The sequence below is a fragment of the Curcuma longa genome, chromosome 3 (assembly GCF_044706935.1).
Source record: "Curcuma longa cultivar G26 ecotype Majalengka, Jawa Barat chromosome 3, ITB_CL_G26_1.1, whole genome shotgun sequence".
In the NCBI taxonomy this organism is placed as follows: Eukaryota; Viridiplantae; Streptophyta; class Magnoliopsida; order Zingiberales; family Zingiberaceae; genus Curcuma; species Curcuma longa.
In genome coordinates this window covers 11,984,653-12,004,510 of record NC_133863.1, presented here as the reverse complement: position 1 = coordinate 12,004,510, position 19,858 = coordinate 11,984,653, and the positions used below count along the sequence as shown (strand labels likewise).

The 19,858-nt window shown below is 39.5% G+C and overlaps 3 protein-coding genes, 2 non-coding genes and 1 pseudogene across 8 annotated transcripts; 2 read left to right on the top strand and 4 right to left on the bottom strand.

Annotated features, from left to right (window-relative positions):
- Positions 1 to 421: 421 nt before the first annotated feature.
- On the bottom strand, positions 422 to 4,004 carry LOC141825562 (uncharacterized). 2 transcript variants are annotated; one of them, XM_074712943.1, is made up of 4 exons: positions 3,888 to 4,004; positions 2,293 to 3,792; positions 2,123 to 2,198; positions 422 to 701 (listed from the first exon to the last, which is right to left on the bottom strand). In XM_074712943.1, the coding sequence occupies exons 1-3, from the start codon at positions 3,951 to 3,953 to the stop codon at positions 2,133 to 2,135; spliced, it is 1,632 nt and encodes a 543-aa protein (XP_074569044.1). In that variant the 5' UTR covers positions 3,954 to 4,004; the 3' UTR covers positions 422 to 701; positions 2,123 to 2,132. The 2 variants fall into 2 exon arrangements, with proteins under 2 accessions (XP_074569044.1, XP_074569043.1); XM_074712942.1 differs by having other exon boundaries at positions 2,130 to 2,198; positions 3,888 to 3,984.
- Positions 4,005 to 4,250: 246 nt separating this feature from the next.
- On the bottom strand, positions 4,251 to 6,118 carry LOC141825564 (pentatricopeptide repeat-containing protein ELI1, chloroplastic-like). Its single transcript, XM_074712944.1, has one exon. The coding sequence runs from the start codon at positions 6,116 to 6,118 to the stop codon at positions 4,781 to 4,783; it is 1,338 nt and encodes a 445-aa protein (XP_074569045.1). The 3' UTR covers positions 4,251 to 4,780.
- Positions 6,119 to 6,410: 292 nt separating this feature from the next.
- On the top strand, positions 6,411 to 6,483 carry TRNAD-GUC (transfer RNA aspartic acid (anticodon GUC)). Its single transcript has one exon. It is a non-coding gene; the product is annotated as a tRNA-Asp (tRNA).
- A 99-nt stretch (positions 6,484 to 6,582) lies between these two features.
- TRNAD-GUC (transfer RNA aspartic acid (anticodon GUC)) lies at positions 6,583 to 6,654 on the top strand. The gene has a single exon. It is a non-coding gene; the product is annotated as a tRNA-Asp (tRNA).
- A 413-nt stretch (positions 6,655 to 7,067) lies between these two features.
- LOC141824333 (DNA polymerase eta) lies at positions 7,068 to 14,725 on the bottom strand. Of its 3 annotated transcripts, none has more exons than XM_074711596.1 (14): positions 14,580 to 14,725; positions 13,398 to 13,518; positions 13,217 to 13,328; positions 12,926 to 13,093; positions 12,348 to 12,512; positions 12,021 to 12,124; positions 11,727 to 11,846; positions 11,084 to 11,207; positions 9,958 to 10,071; positions 9,647 to 9,838; positions 8,853 to 8,958; positions 8,619 to 8,782; positions 7,667 to 7,778; positions 7,068 to 7,558 (listed from the first exon to the last, which is right to left on the bottom strand). In XM_074711596.1, the coding sequence occupies exons 1-14, from the start codon at positions 14,653 to 14,655 to the stop codon at positions 7,323 to 7,325; spliced, it is 1,914 nt and encodes a 637-aa protein (XP_074567697.1). In that variant the 5' UTR covers positions 14,656 to 14,725; the 3' UTR covers positions 7,068 to 7,322. The 3 variants fall into 3 exon arrangements, with proteins under 3 accessions (XP_074567697.1, XP_074567698.1, XP_074567699.1); XM_074711597.1 differs by having other exon boundaries at positions 8,619 to 8,773; XM_074711598.1 differs by having other exon boundaries at positions 7,374 to 7,558; positions 7,662 to 7,778.
- Positions 14,726 to 14,911: 186 nt separating this feature from the next.
- Positions 14,912 to 16,879, bottom strand: LOC141823699 (L-type lectin-domain containing receptor kinase IX.1-like; annotated as a pseudogene).
- Between the last annotated feature and the right edge of the window lie 2,979 nt (positions 16,880 to 19,858).

The following is a 19,858-nucleotide window of genomic DNA, read 5'->3' as shown; positions in this document are numbered from 1 at the left end:
TGGCCAGGCGAGTGGCTGGACTCGTATAATGGCTACTAACTCATGGCCAAGTGGCTGATGGGCTCATAAGCAGGCAACGAGCTCGCGGTTAGTGACCACCACATGTATGCCGCGAGCTTGTGCCCAAACGGCTGTCACAATCTTACGGCCAGGCAGCTGTTGTGAACTCTTCTAGTCTTCTTCACTTCTTTCTACGCCAACCTCAATAGGGTGGATCATGAATCCTCCATGGCACCGATCAACAATTACGTTCTTGATATTTCCTCCTCCGAAGCAATCGGACTTGCAACAGTTTGTTTAAAGCTTTAGACGACTAATTAAATAGCAGAACCAGTCTCGCCTTACCGGGTCAGTTCTAAATCAATCTCTTGATAAACCTGAGTTCTTTAACGAATTACAGGAGAAAGTAATGACAATAGAATTTAGAATACAACATTACTCATTATTTTTCATCGTGACTGGTGGATTTATAACTTTAATTATATTAGTGTCCCAAATTATCTTGAAGAAGCTAAAATTCTTCGTCTGAACTTGGACTTGAAACACAACCTAACAACAACAGAATCATGTAGATGGAACATCAACTTACAAATACTCCAAGCCTGATTGAGATATATACTCTTCTAATTCCTCTATCTAACAATCCCGGTGCAATCGTGATCACCCACAGTTTGTAGAACTTCGATCTCCCTGAAGATCATCTGTTTAAACAATAAAAATTAAAAAAAAAACAAGGAAATTGCAGTTCAGTTTTACCATGGGAAAGTGCCTGGATAAATAAATTAGGACAATTTTTGACAGCACAATGATGGCCTTTATGTTCAAACTCGTCTAGAGGTCCATTATTTTTAACATGCTCATTATGCTTCTTTATTTACTTTTGCCGGTCTGAAGAGGGAAAAAAACCCTAAATCCAAACTCTCAACTCACGTGGAGTTAGAAAAAAAATTATTACTAAATTAGCAAAAGTAAATAGTGTCATTTACTTTTGTTAGTTTAGAATTTCCAAAGCGAATTATAATTGTCCTTGCTCAATTGAGGTGCAGATATTCTCTTATACATGAGAAATTTTAAGAAACCAGAATGAGTTTTTTTTTTCACTTAAATCATTTAAAAGTGAAAATTCACTTTGCAATACATCCAAGGTAAAAAGAAGAGAAATGGATATATTAAATCGCCCTTTTATAATAATCAAAATTAGAAACTTAGGAACATCTGTTTAATGATTTGGAAGCCAAGGGATGCCATTGTGATTTTTGCCCAGAAGAAAATTAAAGGTTTACTATTGTCAGGGAAAATGACCAATGACAAGACTGCATGAAGAACTATTTGACTCCCGAAATCTCACAGAATTCATGAGCTAGAGAACCAAAATGTAGGTCTTTGTGAATTTCGGTGGAATTTGTGAGTTTAAGAGAGCTCAGTCAAAATTTGACTCTAGGATTGTTATGAGTTATGACTATCCACTGGCATCGAATTGGTTCATGCGTTCAGTAACACTGCTCACATTGTTATATTTAGAATTACACCATCTAGTCCTAGTAAAACCAGACTTTTAGCATAAGATATATATCTAGCACCATCACATGCTATTGATTAGTTAAGCACTCTTCTGTGGGATTAGATAACTTTTACACATAGTTCTAGGCTTTAATATAAAGAAGAAACTATATTGGACTATAATTAACCAAATGTTCCCCTTGCGTAATCCATTTAGATCTCCTCTAAGAACAATTCTTTAAGTCATAGGTATGCATGAATGATTTCTTACCCTTCATCCAACTCAATTTTTTTCCCTTGTATGTATACTATGTTCATTAATTATTGTATCTGTCAATTCTAACTTTTTTTTGCTAAAAATGCTTTTATATTTCAAATTGTTAACCAATTCATATAATCATGTGTTAACTTCCTCACTAATACCGAAGCACAACAGTACAAAAACCCTATTATTTTTAAACAATGTGAGAACCTGAGTGTAGATTGATTACTTCTGCAATGGCAATTTGCATATCAAGGCACCTCACACAACTTACTAAGCAAGAATGAAAAGATATGTAACAAAAAAAGACAACTCAATAGTGAAAAAAAACATAACAATTTAAATAAAACTGGAATGTACTACGCACACTTCATCGTTGTAGCTGCCTGCGTGCCAATGCAGGGGTTCTTTTGGGTATGTAAACCTTGTAACTCACCTATCAAAGAGAAAAAAAAAGTCAGGTCCCAAGGCATCTTACACCTCTATATGAATTTCCAAGTTTAAAATCAGTACAAAGAGCTCAAACCTACCTCAACCACTTCTCCCTCGTGCATTCTAGAGAATGTCTTTTGTTGGAACTGAGACCCAGTATCCTCTTTGTTCTCATGTCCACTATCAAGGTTCTGCTGAGAAGGTAATGACAAGGTTGGTTGCCCACTAGACTGATTTATGTCAGCATCTTGTGTGATGCCATTCAAAGATGATGCATTTATGTTCTCTTGTTTCTCTTTCATTGGTGATGTATTTAGAGAAGCTTCATTTGAGGTCTCTTTTATTTTCTTCAATTGCACCAAAGAAGCTTCATTTGAGGTGGTCTCTATTATTCTCTTCAACTGCACCACATTTTTCTGGCCTTCGTTGATGTCAAGGCCTGAATTATTTACTTCTCCAGAATTTTCATTGGAATATGGTTGCCCAAGTGCATGCACTGAAGTATCTTCCTCATCAGGGAGTTTGACAACGGATCTAACTCTACATTTAGATGGCCGGACTTCTCCTTTGATGATGCTTTCTTGCCATTCAAGAATTCTCGTGTTTGCCAAATCATTTTGAGCTTCATTGTGACATTGACTTTGCTTGGGTTCATCTTCCTTGTGACCAGGAGATCTAGTGTTTCCTGAAAGGCTACGTTGGAACTTCTTAAAGTTTTCCAATGCCTTCTGCCTTAACTGGGATTCCAAATCGGTGGACTCCATACCACCTGAGTTGTCCTCACTCTTCTTCAGCGCAAAATCATCTTTCCCAACACCAGCATTTCCAACTGTTTGCTTATCAGCAACAGTTCCACCTGCCAATTGGTTATTGATTGCATAAGCCCAATCATCCCTTTCATGCCTCTCATGGAATTCTTGATCATTGTCTGACCTGCGCCCGTCATACCTATCAAAATCATCGTAAGCTTGGATAATTCCATCACTGACCACATCATTCCCACTGATTCCTGCTTCCACCACCTCTCTTCCATCTTCCACAGGCAACTCCGATCGAAGTTGCTTCTGCCCTTCTATCTCCTCATACTGCTTGCCAGTTCGGCTGCCACTAGGACCGCTACTCTTACTTCCTGCACAAGTAGAGCAACTCCGCGACCGATACCTACTCTTCCGAGTGCCATCATTGCTGGTCGTCCTCCTCCTCCTCCTCTGCCGCAGACTTCTACCTCTCTCCGAGTCCCCATCCCTCCCTCTTCCTCGAGACCTACTTCTCTCCTTCAGCCGGGACTTGGGGGGAGGGCTCCTCGACACGCTACTGCTGCCGGAGGAACTGCTGCGGCAGGTGGAGCAACTACGGTCGGAGTAATCGCTCGAGGGGCTAAGGCTGCGGTACCGCCTCTTGCGGGACGCCCTCTTCTTGCTCCTCTTCAACTTGGTGCTAGCATTCTTGGCCGCCCTCTTCCGCCTCTCCGACTTCTTCGCCCGCATGCGCCGGGGCCGGGGATCCTCGTCGGTCCCGGAGGAGGGAGATGAATCTGATTCGTCACGCAGACGACGACGCTTTCCAGACTTGACCTTCGTCTTCCTCTTGCTCCGACGCTGATTCAAATCGAGGGTCAATCGCGAAACGGAAAAAAAAAAATTGATTGCGCGCGAGAAATTAACGGTAGAGGAACGAAATGGGGAAGAGATACCTCGCCGTCGAAGTCCTTCTTGGAGCGTTTGGAGGAGGCGGCCGCGGTGGCGGCGTTCGTCGTCATCGGATGGAACTCCGAAAGGGAAAACGAGGCAGCAAATACGGTCGCGAGAGAAGGGAAAGCGAGCCGGGATAGAAAGGGCAGGTAACATGGCCATGCGATCATCAAGAAGCGTGGGATTCCAGATGGACGGTCGTGATCAGGTTAAATTTATAATGACTTAATTCTAAATATATAAACATTTAAGAATAATTTATATATATAAATATATATATAATATAATTATAAATATTTATCACACAAACAAATCCTTTATGATCAACAATGAATTTACCTCCTTCCTTGCATGAATTTGGGGCATTCATGTTATCTTGAAGGCACACAACATACCTAAAGAGTATGATCAACAATGAATCCTTAATAACTTATTCAGATTTCAAAGTGTTTCTCCAACAAAATTTGTCTGTCACAGCTAAAAGAGAGTAAAAAATCAAGGAAAGAGAGCAAACTTGTTTCAGTTATTTCCTTCGACATCAAAGAAAGGCAAGCCAAATCAATGGAACATACAACATCCATGGTTGACGATGCTGCTGCATCTCTTCAGAGTTAGACAGCTCAACTTTTGGCAGCAGGTGCTAGGCGAAGAATTACCATATACACAATTGTAGATCATGCTTTTATTCCATCCCAAGCAAAACCTATTAACTTAGCAGTTCCCTTAGAAATGCAATCCGCTATATGAATGCTATGTAATGCTTCTCAGTAGTAGATGGCCAGGTGAAGCTAGAGGCTTTTCAAGCCATCTGGAGAGATCGATCCATAATGTAAGACATTTTTTGTAATGCTGCATTGGCTGATCGATCTCCTCTTTCTCTTCTAAGAATAAATAATCAGTTCACTGAAGCAACTAAGGTTCTACTTCCCTTGCTTTCGAGGAAACTAGAACCTCTGTTCTTTTTGACAAACATTTCGTCCATCAGCCTCCTCACTCGCTCCACATCATTCCACTTGCCTCCCAGAGCATACAAATCTGATATAAGAGTATACACTCCGCCATCCTCATCCGGAATTGCCATGCATAACACCTTCTCCAACCCCTTCTCAGCAATCTCAAAGTTCTTGTGTTTCTTACAAGCCGCCAAGAAGCAAGTCCATATGACAATGTTGGGTTCTACTTTCATGTTCTCAATGATCTTGTATGCCTCCTCTAGCTTCCCAGCCTTGGCGAAAAGGTCGACCATGCACCCGTAGTGCTGAATCCCGGGCTCGTATCCGAATTCTTTAACCATGCTGAGATAGTATCTCTGACCCTCCTCGATCAATCCGGCATGGCAACATGCATTGAGGACCCCTGTGAATGTGATCTCGTTGGGTCGAACACCAACTTCAAGCATCTTCTCAAAGAATGCCACTGCATCGTTGCCATGACCATGAATGGCCAATCCACAAATCATTACAGTCCAATGCATCACATTCCTCTCGGGAATTCTCTCGAACACATAAAACGCACTCCTCTGGCAACCCGACTTCGCATACATATCAACTAGGGAAGTACCAAGCTGTTCATTGATGTCAATCCCATTCCTCACAAGGTAAGCATGGATGGATTTCCCGGTCAGTGGCAGTGAGCCGGAGCGGGCGCAAGCGGAGAGCAGAGTGACGAGCATGAGGGGATCAAGCTTCAATTGGGTGCCATTCATCATGTCGCGGAAGAGGGTAAGGCCTATGGCGGTCAGGCCCCTGTCCAGGTAGGCGCCGATCATGGTGGACCAAGTGGCAATATCCTTCTCGGGCATGCAATTGAAGTGGGCTCGGGTGGAGGACAGATCTCCGGAGCGAGCGAGGCAGGAGAGCATGGTGTTCTCGGTGACGAGGTTTCGGTGGGGCATCTCGTCGAACAGGTTGCGAGCGGAGTCGGGGGAGGAGGCGAGGGAATAGGAATGGAGGAGGGCGGAGGCGACGTAGACGTGGGAGGACAGGTTGGTCTTCAGGAGGTAGGCGTGGAGGTGGGGGAGGAGAGCGGGATCATGGGAGCAGGCCTTGAGGGCGAAGACGGCTGCGTGGGTGTCAAAGCGGTCCTCGAGCGGAGGACGGCGGAGGAGGCGGAGCTTGAAGAGGTGGATGGCTTCGCGGGGCGAGGAGGCGTGGCGGATCGAGGAGGCGGAGGCGACGGCGGAGGGCGAGCGGAGGGCGGCGGAGAGAGGGGCGACGAGGCACTGGTTCGGCATTAGGCGGGTCGCTGGAATCGAACCGGTTCAGTCGGTTTATTTTTTGGGCATATCATGAAAATTTGGTAAACTCAAGAAAGTTTTTAATTATAATAAAAAGAATCAATATTTAAAGTAATTAGAAAAAAACTAATGAACAAAAAATATCTATTTTTTACACTATTTGAAAATTATTTTAGAAAATAATCTTTGAAATTTTTTATTAGTTAAAATTTTTTTTTTGTTAGGAATAACGATTTTGAAAATTGTAAAGAAACCATAATTGTAAATATTCCCGCCTTCTTTCAACCAAGTCGTTGTAGTATAGTGGTATAGTATTCCCGCCTGTCACGCGGGTGACCCGGGTTCGATCCCCGGCAACGGCGGAATTTTTATTTTTATTATTTAGTTTGACATATAATTTTTGTTAGGAATAACGATTTTAAAAATTAGAAATATAATTATAAATTTTTTCTTTCAATCAAGTTGTTGTAGTATAGTGGTGAGTATTCCCGCCTGTCACGTGGGTGACCCGGGTTCGATCCCCGGCAACGGCGGAATTTTTATTTTATTATTTAGTTTGACGTATAATTTTCGTATCTCCGATAACATGAATGCTCGTTTCCCTCACGTTCTCATTCTTATCTTTTATTTGCTAGAATTAAGTAAATAATAAATAATCTGTTCCTAAAATCAATTTTCAAAAAGCCTGCTCATAAAATATCGAAATAAATATTCCTACAATTAATAAAACAAAAATTAAGTAAAATTAGGATTAAATACTAATTTTATCAAAATTAGTATTTCAAACCTATTTTGCAACCAACCAATGTCATAACTAACTCATCAAAATTCATGGAAATTCAATATTTATTTCTACAAATTGATTGATTTTGCAAGATCGTGTACAATTTAATGAATTGCCTGTGAAATCACACACAATATCAAAAATCTTGAGGATGAAACAATATAGCAAAATCAACACTAAATAAAAGTGCAAACAATTGTACAATGCTCAATCTATCTACAATTTAAAGGTGGCAAAACTCTACATTATATTCGTTCCATGATACTTCCTTGGCAAGGTGTTGATCTTCAAACCCTAACTCTTATCCAAGGCATTCCTCGCATAGTCGGGAAGTAGCTTCGAGCAGTTTCGGTTTATATTCAAATAACTTGGGCAGGCACTTTGGCTAATTTTCAGTTCTGAATACTCAAAACATGTTTATTCCTTTTTTACTGGAGAAAAATAGTGAACAATGCTAGAGCCCTTTCTGGATGTATTTGTGCGCTTCAGTGGCCGAATCCATTCTCTGACTTCTCTCTGGATCTCAATAGGTAACTCGTCTAAGACGGAAGGATCGATATCTTCCACATTGAAACCCCATGAATCATAACCATTCTGAGTCTGGCTGTGCCGATCATCTTTGTTCATGCTGACCTCTGTGGATGATCCTTTCTCTGTGATTTGCTTGGACTATAAGTGTTTAAGGACTTTACAAAAGTAAAAGCATTCACAATGATGCAATAATCAGCAAAACAGTATCAGTTCAGAAACTGTCACCTTACCAGAAAATGACGGCAACGATGCTGTATCATGATTGGATGTTTCACCAGCTTGGCTGGTCGTCGGAAAAGAGGAATTACTGCCTTGGAAGAACTTTAAGATAGAGGATTTTCCCTGGCAATCCAACAGGCAAGTTGAGGAATCAAATTGTCAGTCAAAACTCATAAGAACAATGCAACCTGCAAAAAAGTGTCAAGACTCCTATGCGATTGCATACATCAAATATGAGAATTTCATACAACATTTTCCTGCTTTGGGCAATCGCTTTGGCTTTAGTCAGATTATGCAGCTTAAAAATTAAGACCACTATAATAGAGTTAACAGGATTACATTCTAAAGTAAGCATGCAAACTCACAGGGAGGTTAAGTCTAGTCACAATATAATGTTAGAAGTGGATAACCATCTAAACCAATTGAATTGATATAACTGATAAATAAAGCATACAAGAAAGATAAGGATACAAGGCAGAAACAACCTTATGGTAAAGTCATCGGCAATAAATTTATAGGTGAGGATACTGAATTCTTCCCAACTCATGCTGCACAATTTTAGAAGCTTTGTTCCAAGTAACTTCAGAGAATACCAATCATCCATATGATTTTATACTAGTAGATTTTATCTCGACATTGTCTCCTCGAAGAAATCATTCGTTTAAGAACAATGCTGATAAACACAAATGGGTACGATGGCAAACACATCTTTGTCTTTCTGACCACTGTAATGGTATATACCAAGTCAGTAGGCTACTAAATTTCTTGGCGAGAATACTTTTTTCTTCCTAACTCATGCTGCAAGTTTTATGATGTGGTATACTTAAGTCAGTAGGATACCAAATTTCTAGGTGAGAATACTAAGTAATTTCTAAGTCACACCGCACAATCTTAGGAGTCTATTTGAAGAAATCATCCACTTAAGAACACAGTGATGAGAAACATGAATGAGTGACAGTATACCACATCTTTTATCTTTCTGATTGCCGTAATGGTTCTCTTTTGAGTCTCATCTAGAAGTTTGCTGTTGATGTCACTTCTAGTAGCTTCAGAAGCGAGGTCACTTGGTCTAACGTCATGGTTCATCATTTCAAAATCTTTGCGTTGTAGATCCACTTCTGTACACACTACACATCAAGAGTAAGATGGCCAGAAGAAAGACAACAGAAGAGTATGACATTAAAGATTGCACATGACCTGCAGAAGATGAGACAAGATCTTGTTTGAGAGACCCATTAGGATCATCTGATATCATGGAGGAGCAATCTTTGCCTTGGAGAAACTTCAGAATTGACCTTGTTCCCTAAGAAACGTGAAGAAGCTTTCTGAATCCTACTATGCATGTCCGTTACTACAAGTTATAATCACCTAAATCTAATATGCACTGTTAGACTTCATCTTTAGAACTGTACTAGTGACATGAAACATTGTGAATGTTGAGACTAACCCCAAAGAAAAGTGGAGGGGTGAACTGGTACACATGATTTATGATAAAAAAAAAAATCCCTATATAAGCAAAAAAAAATTGCTTTTTTCTAGTGAGTTGACAAAAAATATTTCTACTTTGACTTGAGCTGATCATATTGATTGGTTTCCATTTGTTTCAGATCTACTTCGACATTACTAATGTCCTTAACAAAATATTAAGTATAGTCATCAACATATCAATCCTTTTTTGTGTGCAAAAAAGAAAAACAATTATCTTATAGCAGATAAAATCCAAACAATTAATGAATATTCATAAGTTTTATGTTGATTATTATTTGAATCCAAAATTTAATCAGTTTCCTCAACCTAACCTAAGATTGTAATAAATAAAAAAACTTCAATTAGAGATAAAATATTTCAAAACCTATCCTCAAACATAGATCTGTTAGCAAAAGAAGGGAAATCTGAAGTGAAGATGAAGAAAAATGAATGAAAATATGTGTTCATATGAGAATCAACTGCACCAGTTCTACATGAAATGCATATAGAAGCTAACATCTTACTTGCGGCACATCAGTTATTTTACTCGCTGTAATAGAAAGCGACGTTACTCCCCATCCAATGTGTTGGGAACCCAAAAAATCACGAAGACCAGAATCAAATAATCTCATAGTATCTTCTTTGAGTTTTGAAGTTCCATAGCGCAAGGGACAAGATTTTGAAGGAAATTTCCTTTGGGGTTCCATGTCATTTTCCTATGAAGCATACAACATATAGCATATCTAGAGAACTGTTTTCAGAGAAGCAAGTATAGATGCTTATCGTGCAAAATAGAATGTACAAGGACAATCAAGTAAAAGATTCAATAATGTACCTTAAATGCTCTGGCATGTAAGGTCAGTGTATGTGCAACACGTTTGTTCTGATCCAAGTCAGAGTGTATACGCTCATTTAGTTCTTCACACAATTGATTGACCCAGTTCTCAACCTAAGTCAGTCCAAGATTGAAAAAAGAAAGGGGAAGTTAGAAACAGCTAAAACCTATCTGGAATATCCAGCACAGCAACCACAATAAAATGTTAAATAGAAAACCAAACAACGAAGTGTGGTAAATCAGATTCATATTACACCATTCTTTATAGGTGTGAGTCATGATGAGATAGAGAATGCTTGAATAAATTAAGCCAATAGTTTGTTAAGTTATAATAAGACAGGTTGAAAAAAACTCAAAGAAGATTGAAAAAGTGGAAGAAACAAGAAGGATGTGTTCATTCCAAAAGGTCATCCTTGTGATAAATTAAACAACTGTATGAGGCTTGCTGACAAACAATTCCCAGTGAAGAAAGTGAAACTTCATACTCACTATTCACTAAGGACAAAACTGGGTAACACGGCATCACAAACATATATAAAAATACATAATTGCAAAACTACAATTAAATGTCAGCTAAGAGATATCATGGATCCCAACTATTTGGTATTAGTCATAGCTTCAGGAGTAGTAGACATAAGATTAGTATAAGAAAAGGTCCAGCAAAATTATAAGATTGTAAAATGAGACCTTGAATCCTTGATCATAAATTTGAATACGAATCAAAATTAGCATATTTATGATTAAAAAATGAAACATGTCTTGCATGTGTTGAAAGGAGTACTGGATCAATAGATTCCCATGTATGGAAAGATCTAAAACCTTGTGATAAATTCAAATAGCATTCTTAAGAAAGTGTGTAAATGGAAAATGACTTACAACAAATCCTACTTCAATGAGTAATCTAACTGTAGAGAAATTCCAAGGATTCTCATCCCTGGTAGACTAGGAAATCATAAACTGAAAAGAATTCCTACAGCAATCTTGTTTCAATTGGGAAGGGCCCTGGATAGTCGAAACTTGAAACATATGGATTATAGCACTATACAACAAACTAAGTCAAACTTCTAGTGGATTGAATACATAAAGTTAACAAATGGCATTTCAAAAGATCCAAGAAGATACATACAGAAGCAATAGTCTTCAATGCTTGTGGGCCTGGAAATGTCTTTCCGCAACCATGGCTTTTAGGTAGAAGGCGGTCCTCAACAGCATCTCCACTAATACCTCTCGAGATGTTCCACAACCATGTGCTGTGATTTAAAGAACATGGTCGTCAGAAAGAAGTTTGCTAGATTATGCAAACATAATTTTGGAAAAGATTCAAGAGGGATAAATAGTATGATGACCAAGGTACAAAAGTAAGAGAGGGATAAATAGCATGATGACCAATGTACAAAAGTAAGAGACGTAGTTACGTAAATAGTTCGAAATATCAGTAGGAAAGTGAATTGCAGTTGAAGAATGGCATAGAATTTTCACAAATCAGGATACCCAGACATGCAGTAATGCAACATGTCCATTCTACCAAATGGAACAGAAGATAAAATCCAGAAGTAGCCATCATGTTAGAATCAAGGTCAGACATAGTTATGGTGTCGAGTATGGTTGGCTAGTTAAACAAAGCTTGCATCACTGTTCAGGAACCAAAGAAGGCCAGCTCAAGATATTCTGGATCTTGGTCACTCAGTTTCAGGTGGTACATGATGATATTTAAAAGTTAAAACCATGGTTACAATAAATTAAAAGTGAATAGTGGTTCGCTATTGTACCCAGTATTAATACCATAGTGCTCCTGCAACTTCTCCTGACTGAACTGTAGCAAATCACCAACAGTCTTCACTCCAAGATCTATTTGTAGGGAGCTTCCAAGCTTTCCACCAAGTTGTTTCCTGAGATATAGTATCATTTCAGTGAAGCATTATTGAACAAGAAACAACAGCAACTGCTACAACATTAACAAAGTAGCAGTTATCAGAGAATCTGAAAATCTGAATATGAGAACAATAACATCGAAAAGAAGTTTTGAAACTGAGATCATAACTACTTATACATGAGATCATTACATTTTCTTCACGGGCAAGGATGCTAGTAGATCCTTAACTGAAGAGGATGGTACAACAGTCTGTTGTGCAGGCTTATGCATAGGACTAGCAAGTTTTGCTAACATCTGCAATAAGGATTGTCCATAAGTTCATAAGCTACAAAATATAATGGTTATCAAGCTTTTTACTTGAGTTGAAAGCACCAAGATGTAACTTGATATCACATCCAAACTGGAAGCTTCAAAGGAATATATCAACAAGTGATTTCATGCCAGAAATTATGTTGAGTAGAGATACAAAAATGCAGATAAAGAACACCCAGATCTCATTCTATTCTCCTATGACCACCTTGTTGTGCGCAATGCCAGCAGAACATGTGAATGTTGTTTCATTCAAAACTTCAATAAGAAGTTGTGCCACAATAATAGCACCACAAGCTAATAGTTTGTCCTGACGGTCAGCTTCACTTCGACAGAGCCATTCTTTGACATTCTTTTCCCTTTCATCACCGTCCTGAACAACACAAAAAGTCTATATCACTTTCAAGTTGGATGATAGTTTTAAAAAGTAGAAAAATAAAATATGTTTAAAGTGGTCCTACCAAATCGTAATAAAAAATGTTAACCTAAGTATAGTACAGATAAAAATCAGGGACTGATACATAAGCACACACGCAAGCACAATATGAGCACAAGAGTCATTTCTTTGATAAAAAGTCAGCAATATGTGCCGAGGACTCAGGGACACTCAAATATTATTGCTTTGCACAGAAGTGATATTGGATGCATATGAATTGGTTGGCATGTTACATCTGTACTTTAAGAAACTAATTTTTTATTGCAAATATCATAGAATAAAATTGCTAACCCCAGAATCTATGATAAAAATAGAGGGAAAAAATGGTATGCTAGTATGTAGTATCTTACAACATTAAAACCTAATACGTGTGACCTCAGAGCCTCTTCATTAATTGTGTCTAGCATCTCTGGTGGTGTTTCTGATAGCATCGTTTCAGCAGCATCAGTAAGATCCAGATAAACTTCATCAATTGACGCTCGCTCACATCGCCCTTTGGTTGAAAGTATGGAAACAACCTACAAGTTCAGAATCCCCTCCGACATCCACTTTGGTTAACCCCAAAAGAAGTGCAGGATTTTTTTTACTCATTTATCAATACTACATATAACAACATTAAATCTATCATATAGTGAACTAACCTCAGAACCAGCATCTCTGTACATATTTAAATCAGCTTTACCCCGTGCAACAGGAACTTGAATTAATTGGATATTTGGACATACCATTTTGGCCTCATCTCCACGCATAGAACTGAGACCAGTGATATTTAGAACTTCTAAGTAAATAAAGAGAAGAAATTAGAAAAGAAAGCAAACTAACCGCTTCACACCAAATCTTCGAGCTTCATAACCAACTGCAATCAGGGCACCACCTTTCCATGAGTTATACTGTACTACAGCAGCAGGCAAACCCTTCAATTCCGGATTTTTGCGTTGTTCCACTACAACAGCAAAATATGTTCAATTTTTTTATATATTTCATTATTTGGCAAAAAAAATCCTTCATTGTATGTTTGTGTAAACACATTTTCAAGTAAAATATCACTTTTTCATGAATTTATATAATCAAATACAAAAAAGTAAAGTTATGTTTAAAAGCTTGCGTAAAATAGTTTGTGTTCGATTGATATGTACTAATGCTAAAATGCTCAATTCAAACTGGACAAAGATTTACTTTTAGAGGATATATATATATATATATATATATATATAAGATATGTGTAAAAATCAATATTACTTTACAAGAAAACTGTAAATATACATTTCATTTGTTCACAAACAAATGGTTGGCAACTTCTTAACATGCTTTGTTCAATGTTTGATGATTCTTCATGGCCTTAAAAATGTTGTAATTAATTATTTCATGTTTGGTTAATAAATTCAACGGTAAAAAGGAGCTCAAGTTAAATTGTGTCATCCTAAATGAAGAAAAAAAATGTTTCTTGAGCCGGGCACTGAGGTTGTTGTTTGACACTTGGTTTACTTACAACCCCCAATAGAAATCCTCCTTTTATGCAAGATAATTAATTATGGATATATAGAAAGGTATAGCTACTACAGAAATTTAAAAACAGAGGATCCGTTAGGAATTTATATGGAGATAAAACTGACTAGAAAAATTTGCTCAACAAAAGATAATTAGTTGAAAACAAATAATAATAAATTGAGATTGTTAACTAGAGCTATAGCCAACAATTCACATTGTTATCATACTACAAATTATCTTCGCTTAATAAATTTGGTAGGAATCTATCAAGTTAGCGGAGTAACATACACAGGACGAGCAAAGACACAAACTTCGCTTCGGATAGTAAATCTAGAATTCATGGTTGAAAAAATAGACAGCAGGAATCCATTCTCATATCTCCCATTAAAACTATAAGCGTGTGGTCGATTGACGTCGTGTGAAAGTATAACTCCTTTCCCAGAGAAGACGGAAGATTTCAAAGGGAGCAATTGCATCAGGTTAGGGTTTTTGAAAGAGTAGGAGACGAAGAGAGACCTTGGACGTAGAAGCAGTCCATGTCGACGTGGGCGATCACGCGCGCGTTCTGGGGCTCCGGTCGCGCGATTGGCATCCTTGCTTCTCCCCCGATCGATCACGCAGCGAGTGGCAATGGCATCCTCTTCTTCCCCTTCCTTCAATCCTCCAACCTTTCCCTCCCTAAACCCCAAGAAACGCCCTAATCAAACTCTTCGCACATTTCTTAAGAGAATTCAGTTTTACTTTTACCCCCCAGAGTTTTATTTCTTTTTTAAATCACCTCTTACATTTGTAAATTTACTGTTTACTCCTACAATAATGGCCCAAAAAAGTCAAACTTCCTCTCATGTTCACAAGCTTCCAGTTGACTCAGAACTCATGCTCGTGGTAGTCACCGCAGGCAACGGAGCGGGGCAGTAAGTAGGCACCGGCATCGCCGGAGGGAGCTCCGGCCAAGGAGCATCAAAGTTGAGCACGTTAATGGCCTGTTTCATCGACGGCCGTAGCTTTGGATCAGGATGCGCGCACCATAACCCTACGACCATCAAGCACTCCATTTGTTTCTGATCAAATTCGCCCTTTAGATTCTCATCCGCCACCTCGAGAATCATCTTCCTCCCGTAGAGCTCCCACACCCATCGAGCCAGTTCGACCGTGCCGCTCTCCTCCACCATGAATGGCCTTCTACCGGATGCTATCTCCAACGCCACGATCCCGAAGCTGTAGACATCGGATTCCTTACTTGCCTTGCCGGTGTAGAAGTACTCCGGCGCCATGTAGCCTCTCGTGCCGGCCAGCACCGTCATCGTTTGCGGCCCGCCGTGGTGGTCAAGGAGCCTGGCGAGCCCGAAGTCCCCGAGTTTGGCACTGAACGTCGAGTCCAACATGACGTTGCTCGGCTTGACGTCTCGGTGCACCACGCACTGCTGACACTCCTCGTGGAGATAGAGCAGAGCCGAGGCCAAGCCCAGCGCGACCCTGTGCCGCGCTTCCCACTCCAACGTCGTCGCGGCGCCGCCGTGGAGGTAGGAATCGAGGCTGCCGTTGGGAACCAGCTCGTAGACCAGGAGGAGTTCCTGGCGGTCGTGGCACCAGCCTACGAGCTGCACCAGGTTGCGGTGGCGAAGCCGGCTTATGATCTTGACCTCCGACACGTACTCCTTCCTCCCCTGTTTCGAGCCCTTGGAGACCCTTTTGATGGCAACCTCGAGCTTGGGATCTTTCAACACGCCCCTGTAGACCGACCCGAACCCTCCTTCGCCGAGCTTCCCTTCGTCGGAGAAGTCTCTGGTGGCGCGGACGAGCTCCGGGTAAGCGAATCTCTTCGGTCCTTTCTCTCTTTCGAAATCATCGTCGAAGATCAAGTCCTCTTCTACTTCTTTTCCGTTCGTCCTCCGCCTTCGTTTAAAGAACCATAGCGCGGCGCCAAAGCTGCCACCAAGGAGACTAGTACTGCTCCGGCGACGACGAAACCGACGGGAACGCAGTCTTGCCCTTCTTTCTTGGCTTCAAAGTCGAATCGAATGACCATGAATGAATAGTATGCGTTTCAACGCCCGAACCGGTGGCCGCCGAGAAGCCAATAACTACTTCTTCCGGCAGGACTGTTCTCAAGTCGATGGTGTCGCTGAGGACCAAAACAGCATCACTGAGCTCTCGATCATCCCCGGACGAGAGGAACACACTTAAATTATGACTGGCGGCGTTGTAAATGACCCACGCGACCATAACAGCAAAGTAATAGTTGCTCCACGCCGCTGTCTTGGTCGAATTCAACGAGTTGACGTCGATTCCGACATGCCTGTATGGTGGATCGCCGTACTCCTTGTTCTGATAAGTATCGAACTCCACCGCCACGGTGGAGTGGGGAGGAGGAGGAGGAGGAGGAACAACGTTGCTGAAGAGGCCGAGGCCCCTGCCGCTGGAATTGCCAGGGACCGCGTACGGCGGCGCCGACAGGAAGAAAGCGAGGCCGTCGCCGGGTGGCCTGGTTGTCGATCGATCAGCTCGGTGATGTTGAAGACGAAGCGGGTGGTAAAATCCGTGAGTTGGCGGGTTTGCGCGTCCCATAGGAGGAGGAGCTCCTTGTAGTAGCTCGCTCTCCCCACGCTGTCGGTGTTTTGCTGACTGCCGGTGTTCTTGGTGAGCTCGATGAAGTTGTTGCTGTTTAGGGCGTGGCCTTGGAGAAGGATATCGGATTCATTGCCGACGTTATAAAAGTTGGAGAAGTTGAAGACTAGAGAGCTTGACGAAGGAACAGCGGTCAACAAACAAATCACAACAGTGGAGATCATCAAAGTGCTTGATCTACGCATCATTGCAGATCATGAAGATCGCAGCAGCAGCAGCAGCAGTAGTAGCGATCTGAGGACAGAGAGCAATTGGATGGTGCATAAAAAGCTGGTGATCAAAAATTAATAATTATTTCTTCTGATCAAGCGCAAACTTATTACGAATTGGCGTGTTCTGTGTGGTCAGTCTTCAAGGACCCACTTCCATATCTGACACCTATTTTTAATGATGAATTAGCATCTAGATCCAAGTGAATTTAATATTTAAAAACATTATTGCTCATATTTTTATTGATCATTATATAAAAGACATTGACTAGTGATTGTAATATTCCATCGTATCAAACAATAAGAAAAAGTCTAAAATACATTTTTTAAAACATAGAAGAACAAACGACCTTTGTTTTTCTTCTCGTTGAGTTAGATACCAAGGGGATTAGAGGAACAATGGCCGGCGGTTTTATGGGAGCCGGCCAATTTTAATTAACAATTAACCGTGCAATAAGCAATAAGAAAGGCACTGCGATATTATATTAAATATAATATTATTTTTATTTGGAAGTGAGCGATCAGAATTCAACTCTTGCTAATATTTATTAAAAGCACTGAAACACCAAGAACATTCATCTGAAACCGTCTATTGCTGATACTTGAGCGTTTTGGCACCGCAAATTGCTTATATGTTTTCTTTCTCCTAGACAATAGTTAAAATCACCCTTCACTAGTCAACAGCAATGCAAGAATGATATAAGAAAAAACGTAAAATATATTTAATTTGTCAGAATAGTCACAAGTAATAGCTCATCCAAACTTAACTACCAAACTGCTTGATCCAACAAATTGGTCCATCCAACCAGCCTTATCGACCACACCGGTCCGCTCAGTCTTATTGGCTCATCCACCCGATCTAGACCCCTTAACCAACCCACTTTACTCGAGTGTAATATATCCTTTTCAGAGGACCGAGTAGAATAAGAATGACTATTTCTTTAAAAAATAAATAGAATAAAAGAGAAATAGAATAAAATAATAAATGACTATTTCTTACAGTTAAGTAATCATATAATTCTTAAGTAATTGGTAAAAATAAGAACATACAAATTTCCATATCATTAAATAATTATTGACATAAGACACACACCATTACCAATTAGTTACAATCTAGCAAATAATCTAACATCAGAACATATGAAAACTAAACTGCGTATTAAGAAAAGATATTGACATAACTAAGACTAATTATGAATATCACATGATATCCCAAATCATGTTCAACCATTGTTTTTAAAACAATGTGAAAGACCTTTTACACTAAGCATATTAAGATTCTCAACTAGAAGGTTTTTAGGATGTTAAGTTTCCATTCTTCACCTATCTGACCTACCACTGCAATGTCTGATGACTAATAGTTTATACTGATCTTAAATGAGTCAAACAGTCACGATTATATTAGATATTTGAATAAACAACAAGTATCCACTCCACATAAGTTATTTTGTACTTGTATGCTATAGCAGCAAGCATGGAGGTGAAGTGTAAACAACCAAGAAAATACAAGAACTTCGTAAACTACATGGCTTTCTCCTCAACTTTAAAGCCTCAATATATTCACTTTTTTCCCTAAAATACTTGCAAATAAAACATAGACTTCCTATTGTTGGAAATAGCATTGAACTAAATTTGAGATTAAGAAGTAGAATTGAACAAGATGTGAGAAATTATTTTTCCAAATTTGTTGGAAAGGTAGGAGGAGTTCACATCTTCCATATCTACTATTGAAGTGGTGTATCCATATCCACAGATACAATACCATGGCACAATAATCTACATTCTACTATAATTTTAGCATATTGTTGTCAACTACACAAAAATAAATCAAGATATGTAAGGATTTCAAGCACTTTAGCACTTTGCAAATTGTAAATAAATAACAAGATACAAGATACAAAGTGCCAAGACTACCTAGATCATTCACATCAAGAGGTGGGGGGGGGGGGGGGGGGGGGGGGGGGGGGGGGGGGGGGGAAAGTGCAGGAGAGAGCACCAGAGGAAAAAAGAACAAAGAAAAGAATTTGTTGTACTCTTCCTATTGTGTTTATGAGAATACTGAACCTAAGTCAGCAGCCATGAACTTAACAAGAAACTTTATCTTGAGAAAACAAGACGCAGAGCCAAAATATTTAGCTACTCTGAGAATCTATTAGTGCAATAGAACACATGGGTGCCTATGTATAGTTGAATATTGCAAATGCCTTATCTAAAAGAAGGTGCATTTTTCAGGTTAAAAGATACCAAAGACCTATGCATGAACTTTAGTAGGAAAACCAGAAGGAACTTGTAAGTTGGAAGGTACGCAAATAACTCTAATTGTCCTATGGTGTACATTCCTTAATTTTCAGCTTTTTCAATGTGTGATTATCACCTGAAAGACCAAAACACAATCAAATTCTATTGCACTCCAAGTTCATATGTCAATGGAAGAACAATCAAGTTCGCCAAAGCCAATTTTCCAACTTCCAAAATAGTTTAAGGAAAACAATAACGGAAGGAGACAAGGTTGTAGAAGTACTTCTGTGGATTTCAACCAAGCACATGAAACGTACAAGTATTATTAATTGGCTTATTAGATAGACTAAAGCAGAAAACTGTCCTACTGCAATTGTTAGTTCATGCATAAATCTGAACTTGAACTGTAAGCATAAGAAAAAATGACCACGCACAAAAAATTTGTAGATCAACAGCCTTTTTTCTAATAAAGTATAATCCATTATCTTAGAGGTTCTTGAAATAAATGACCAAATAAAATGTCCTAATGACCTGGCTTAGCTAGGCCCTTTTGTCTATTAATCGTGTAGAGCAAGTTCATGGGTCTGTCAAAGAAACTAGACTAAGCAACAGCTAATATTACTAATGAGTATTTAGCCTATAGAGTATCCAAAAAGTGAAAAGTAGCCTAGCTGATCTTTGATTTATATGAAATTGAAACTTCAGTTTATGAAACCTCAC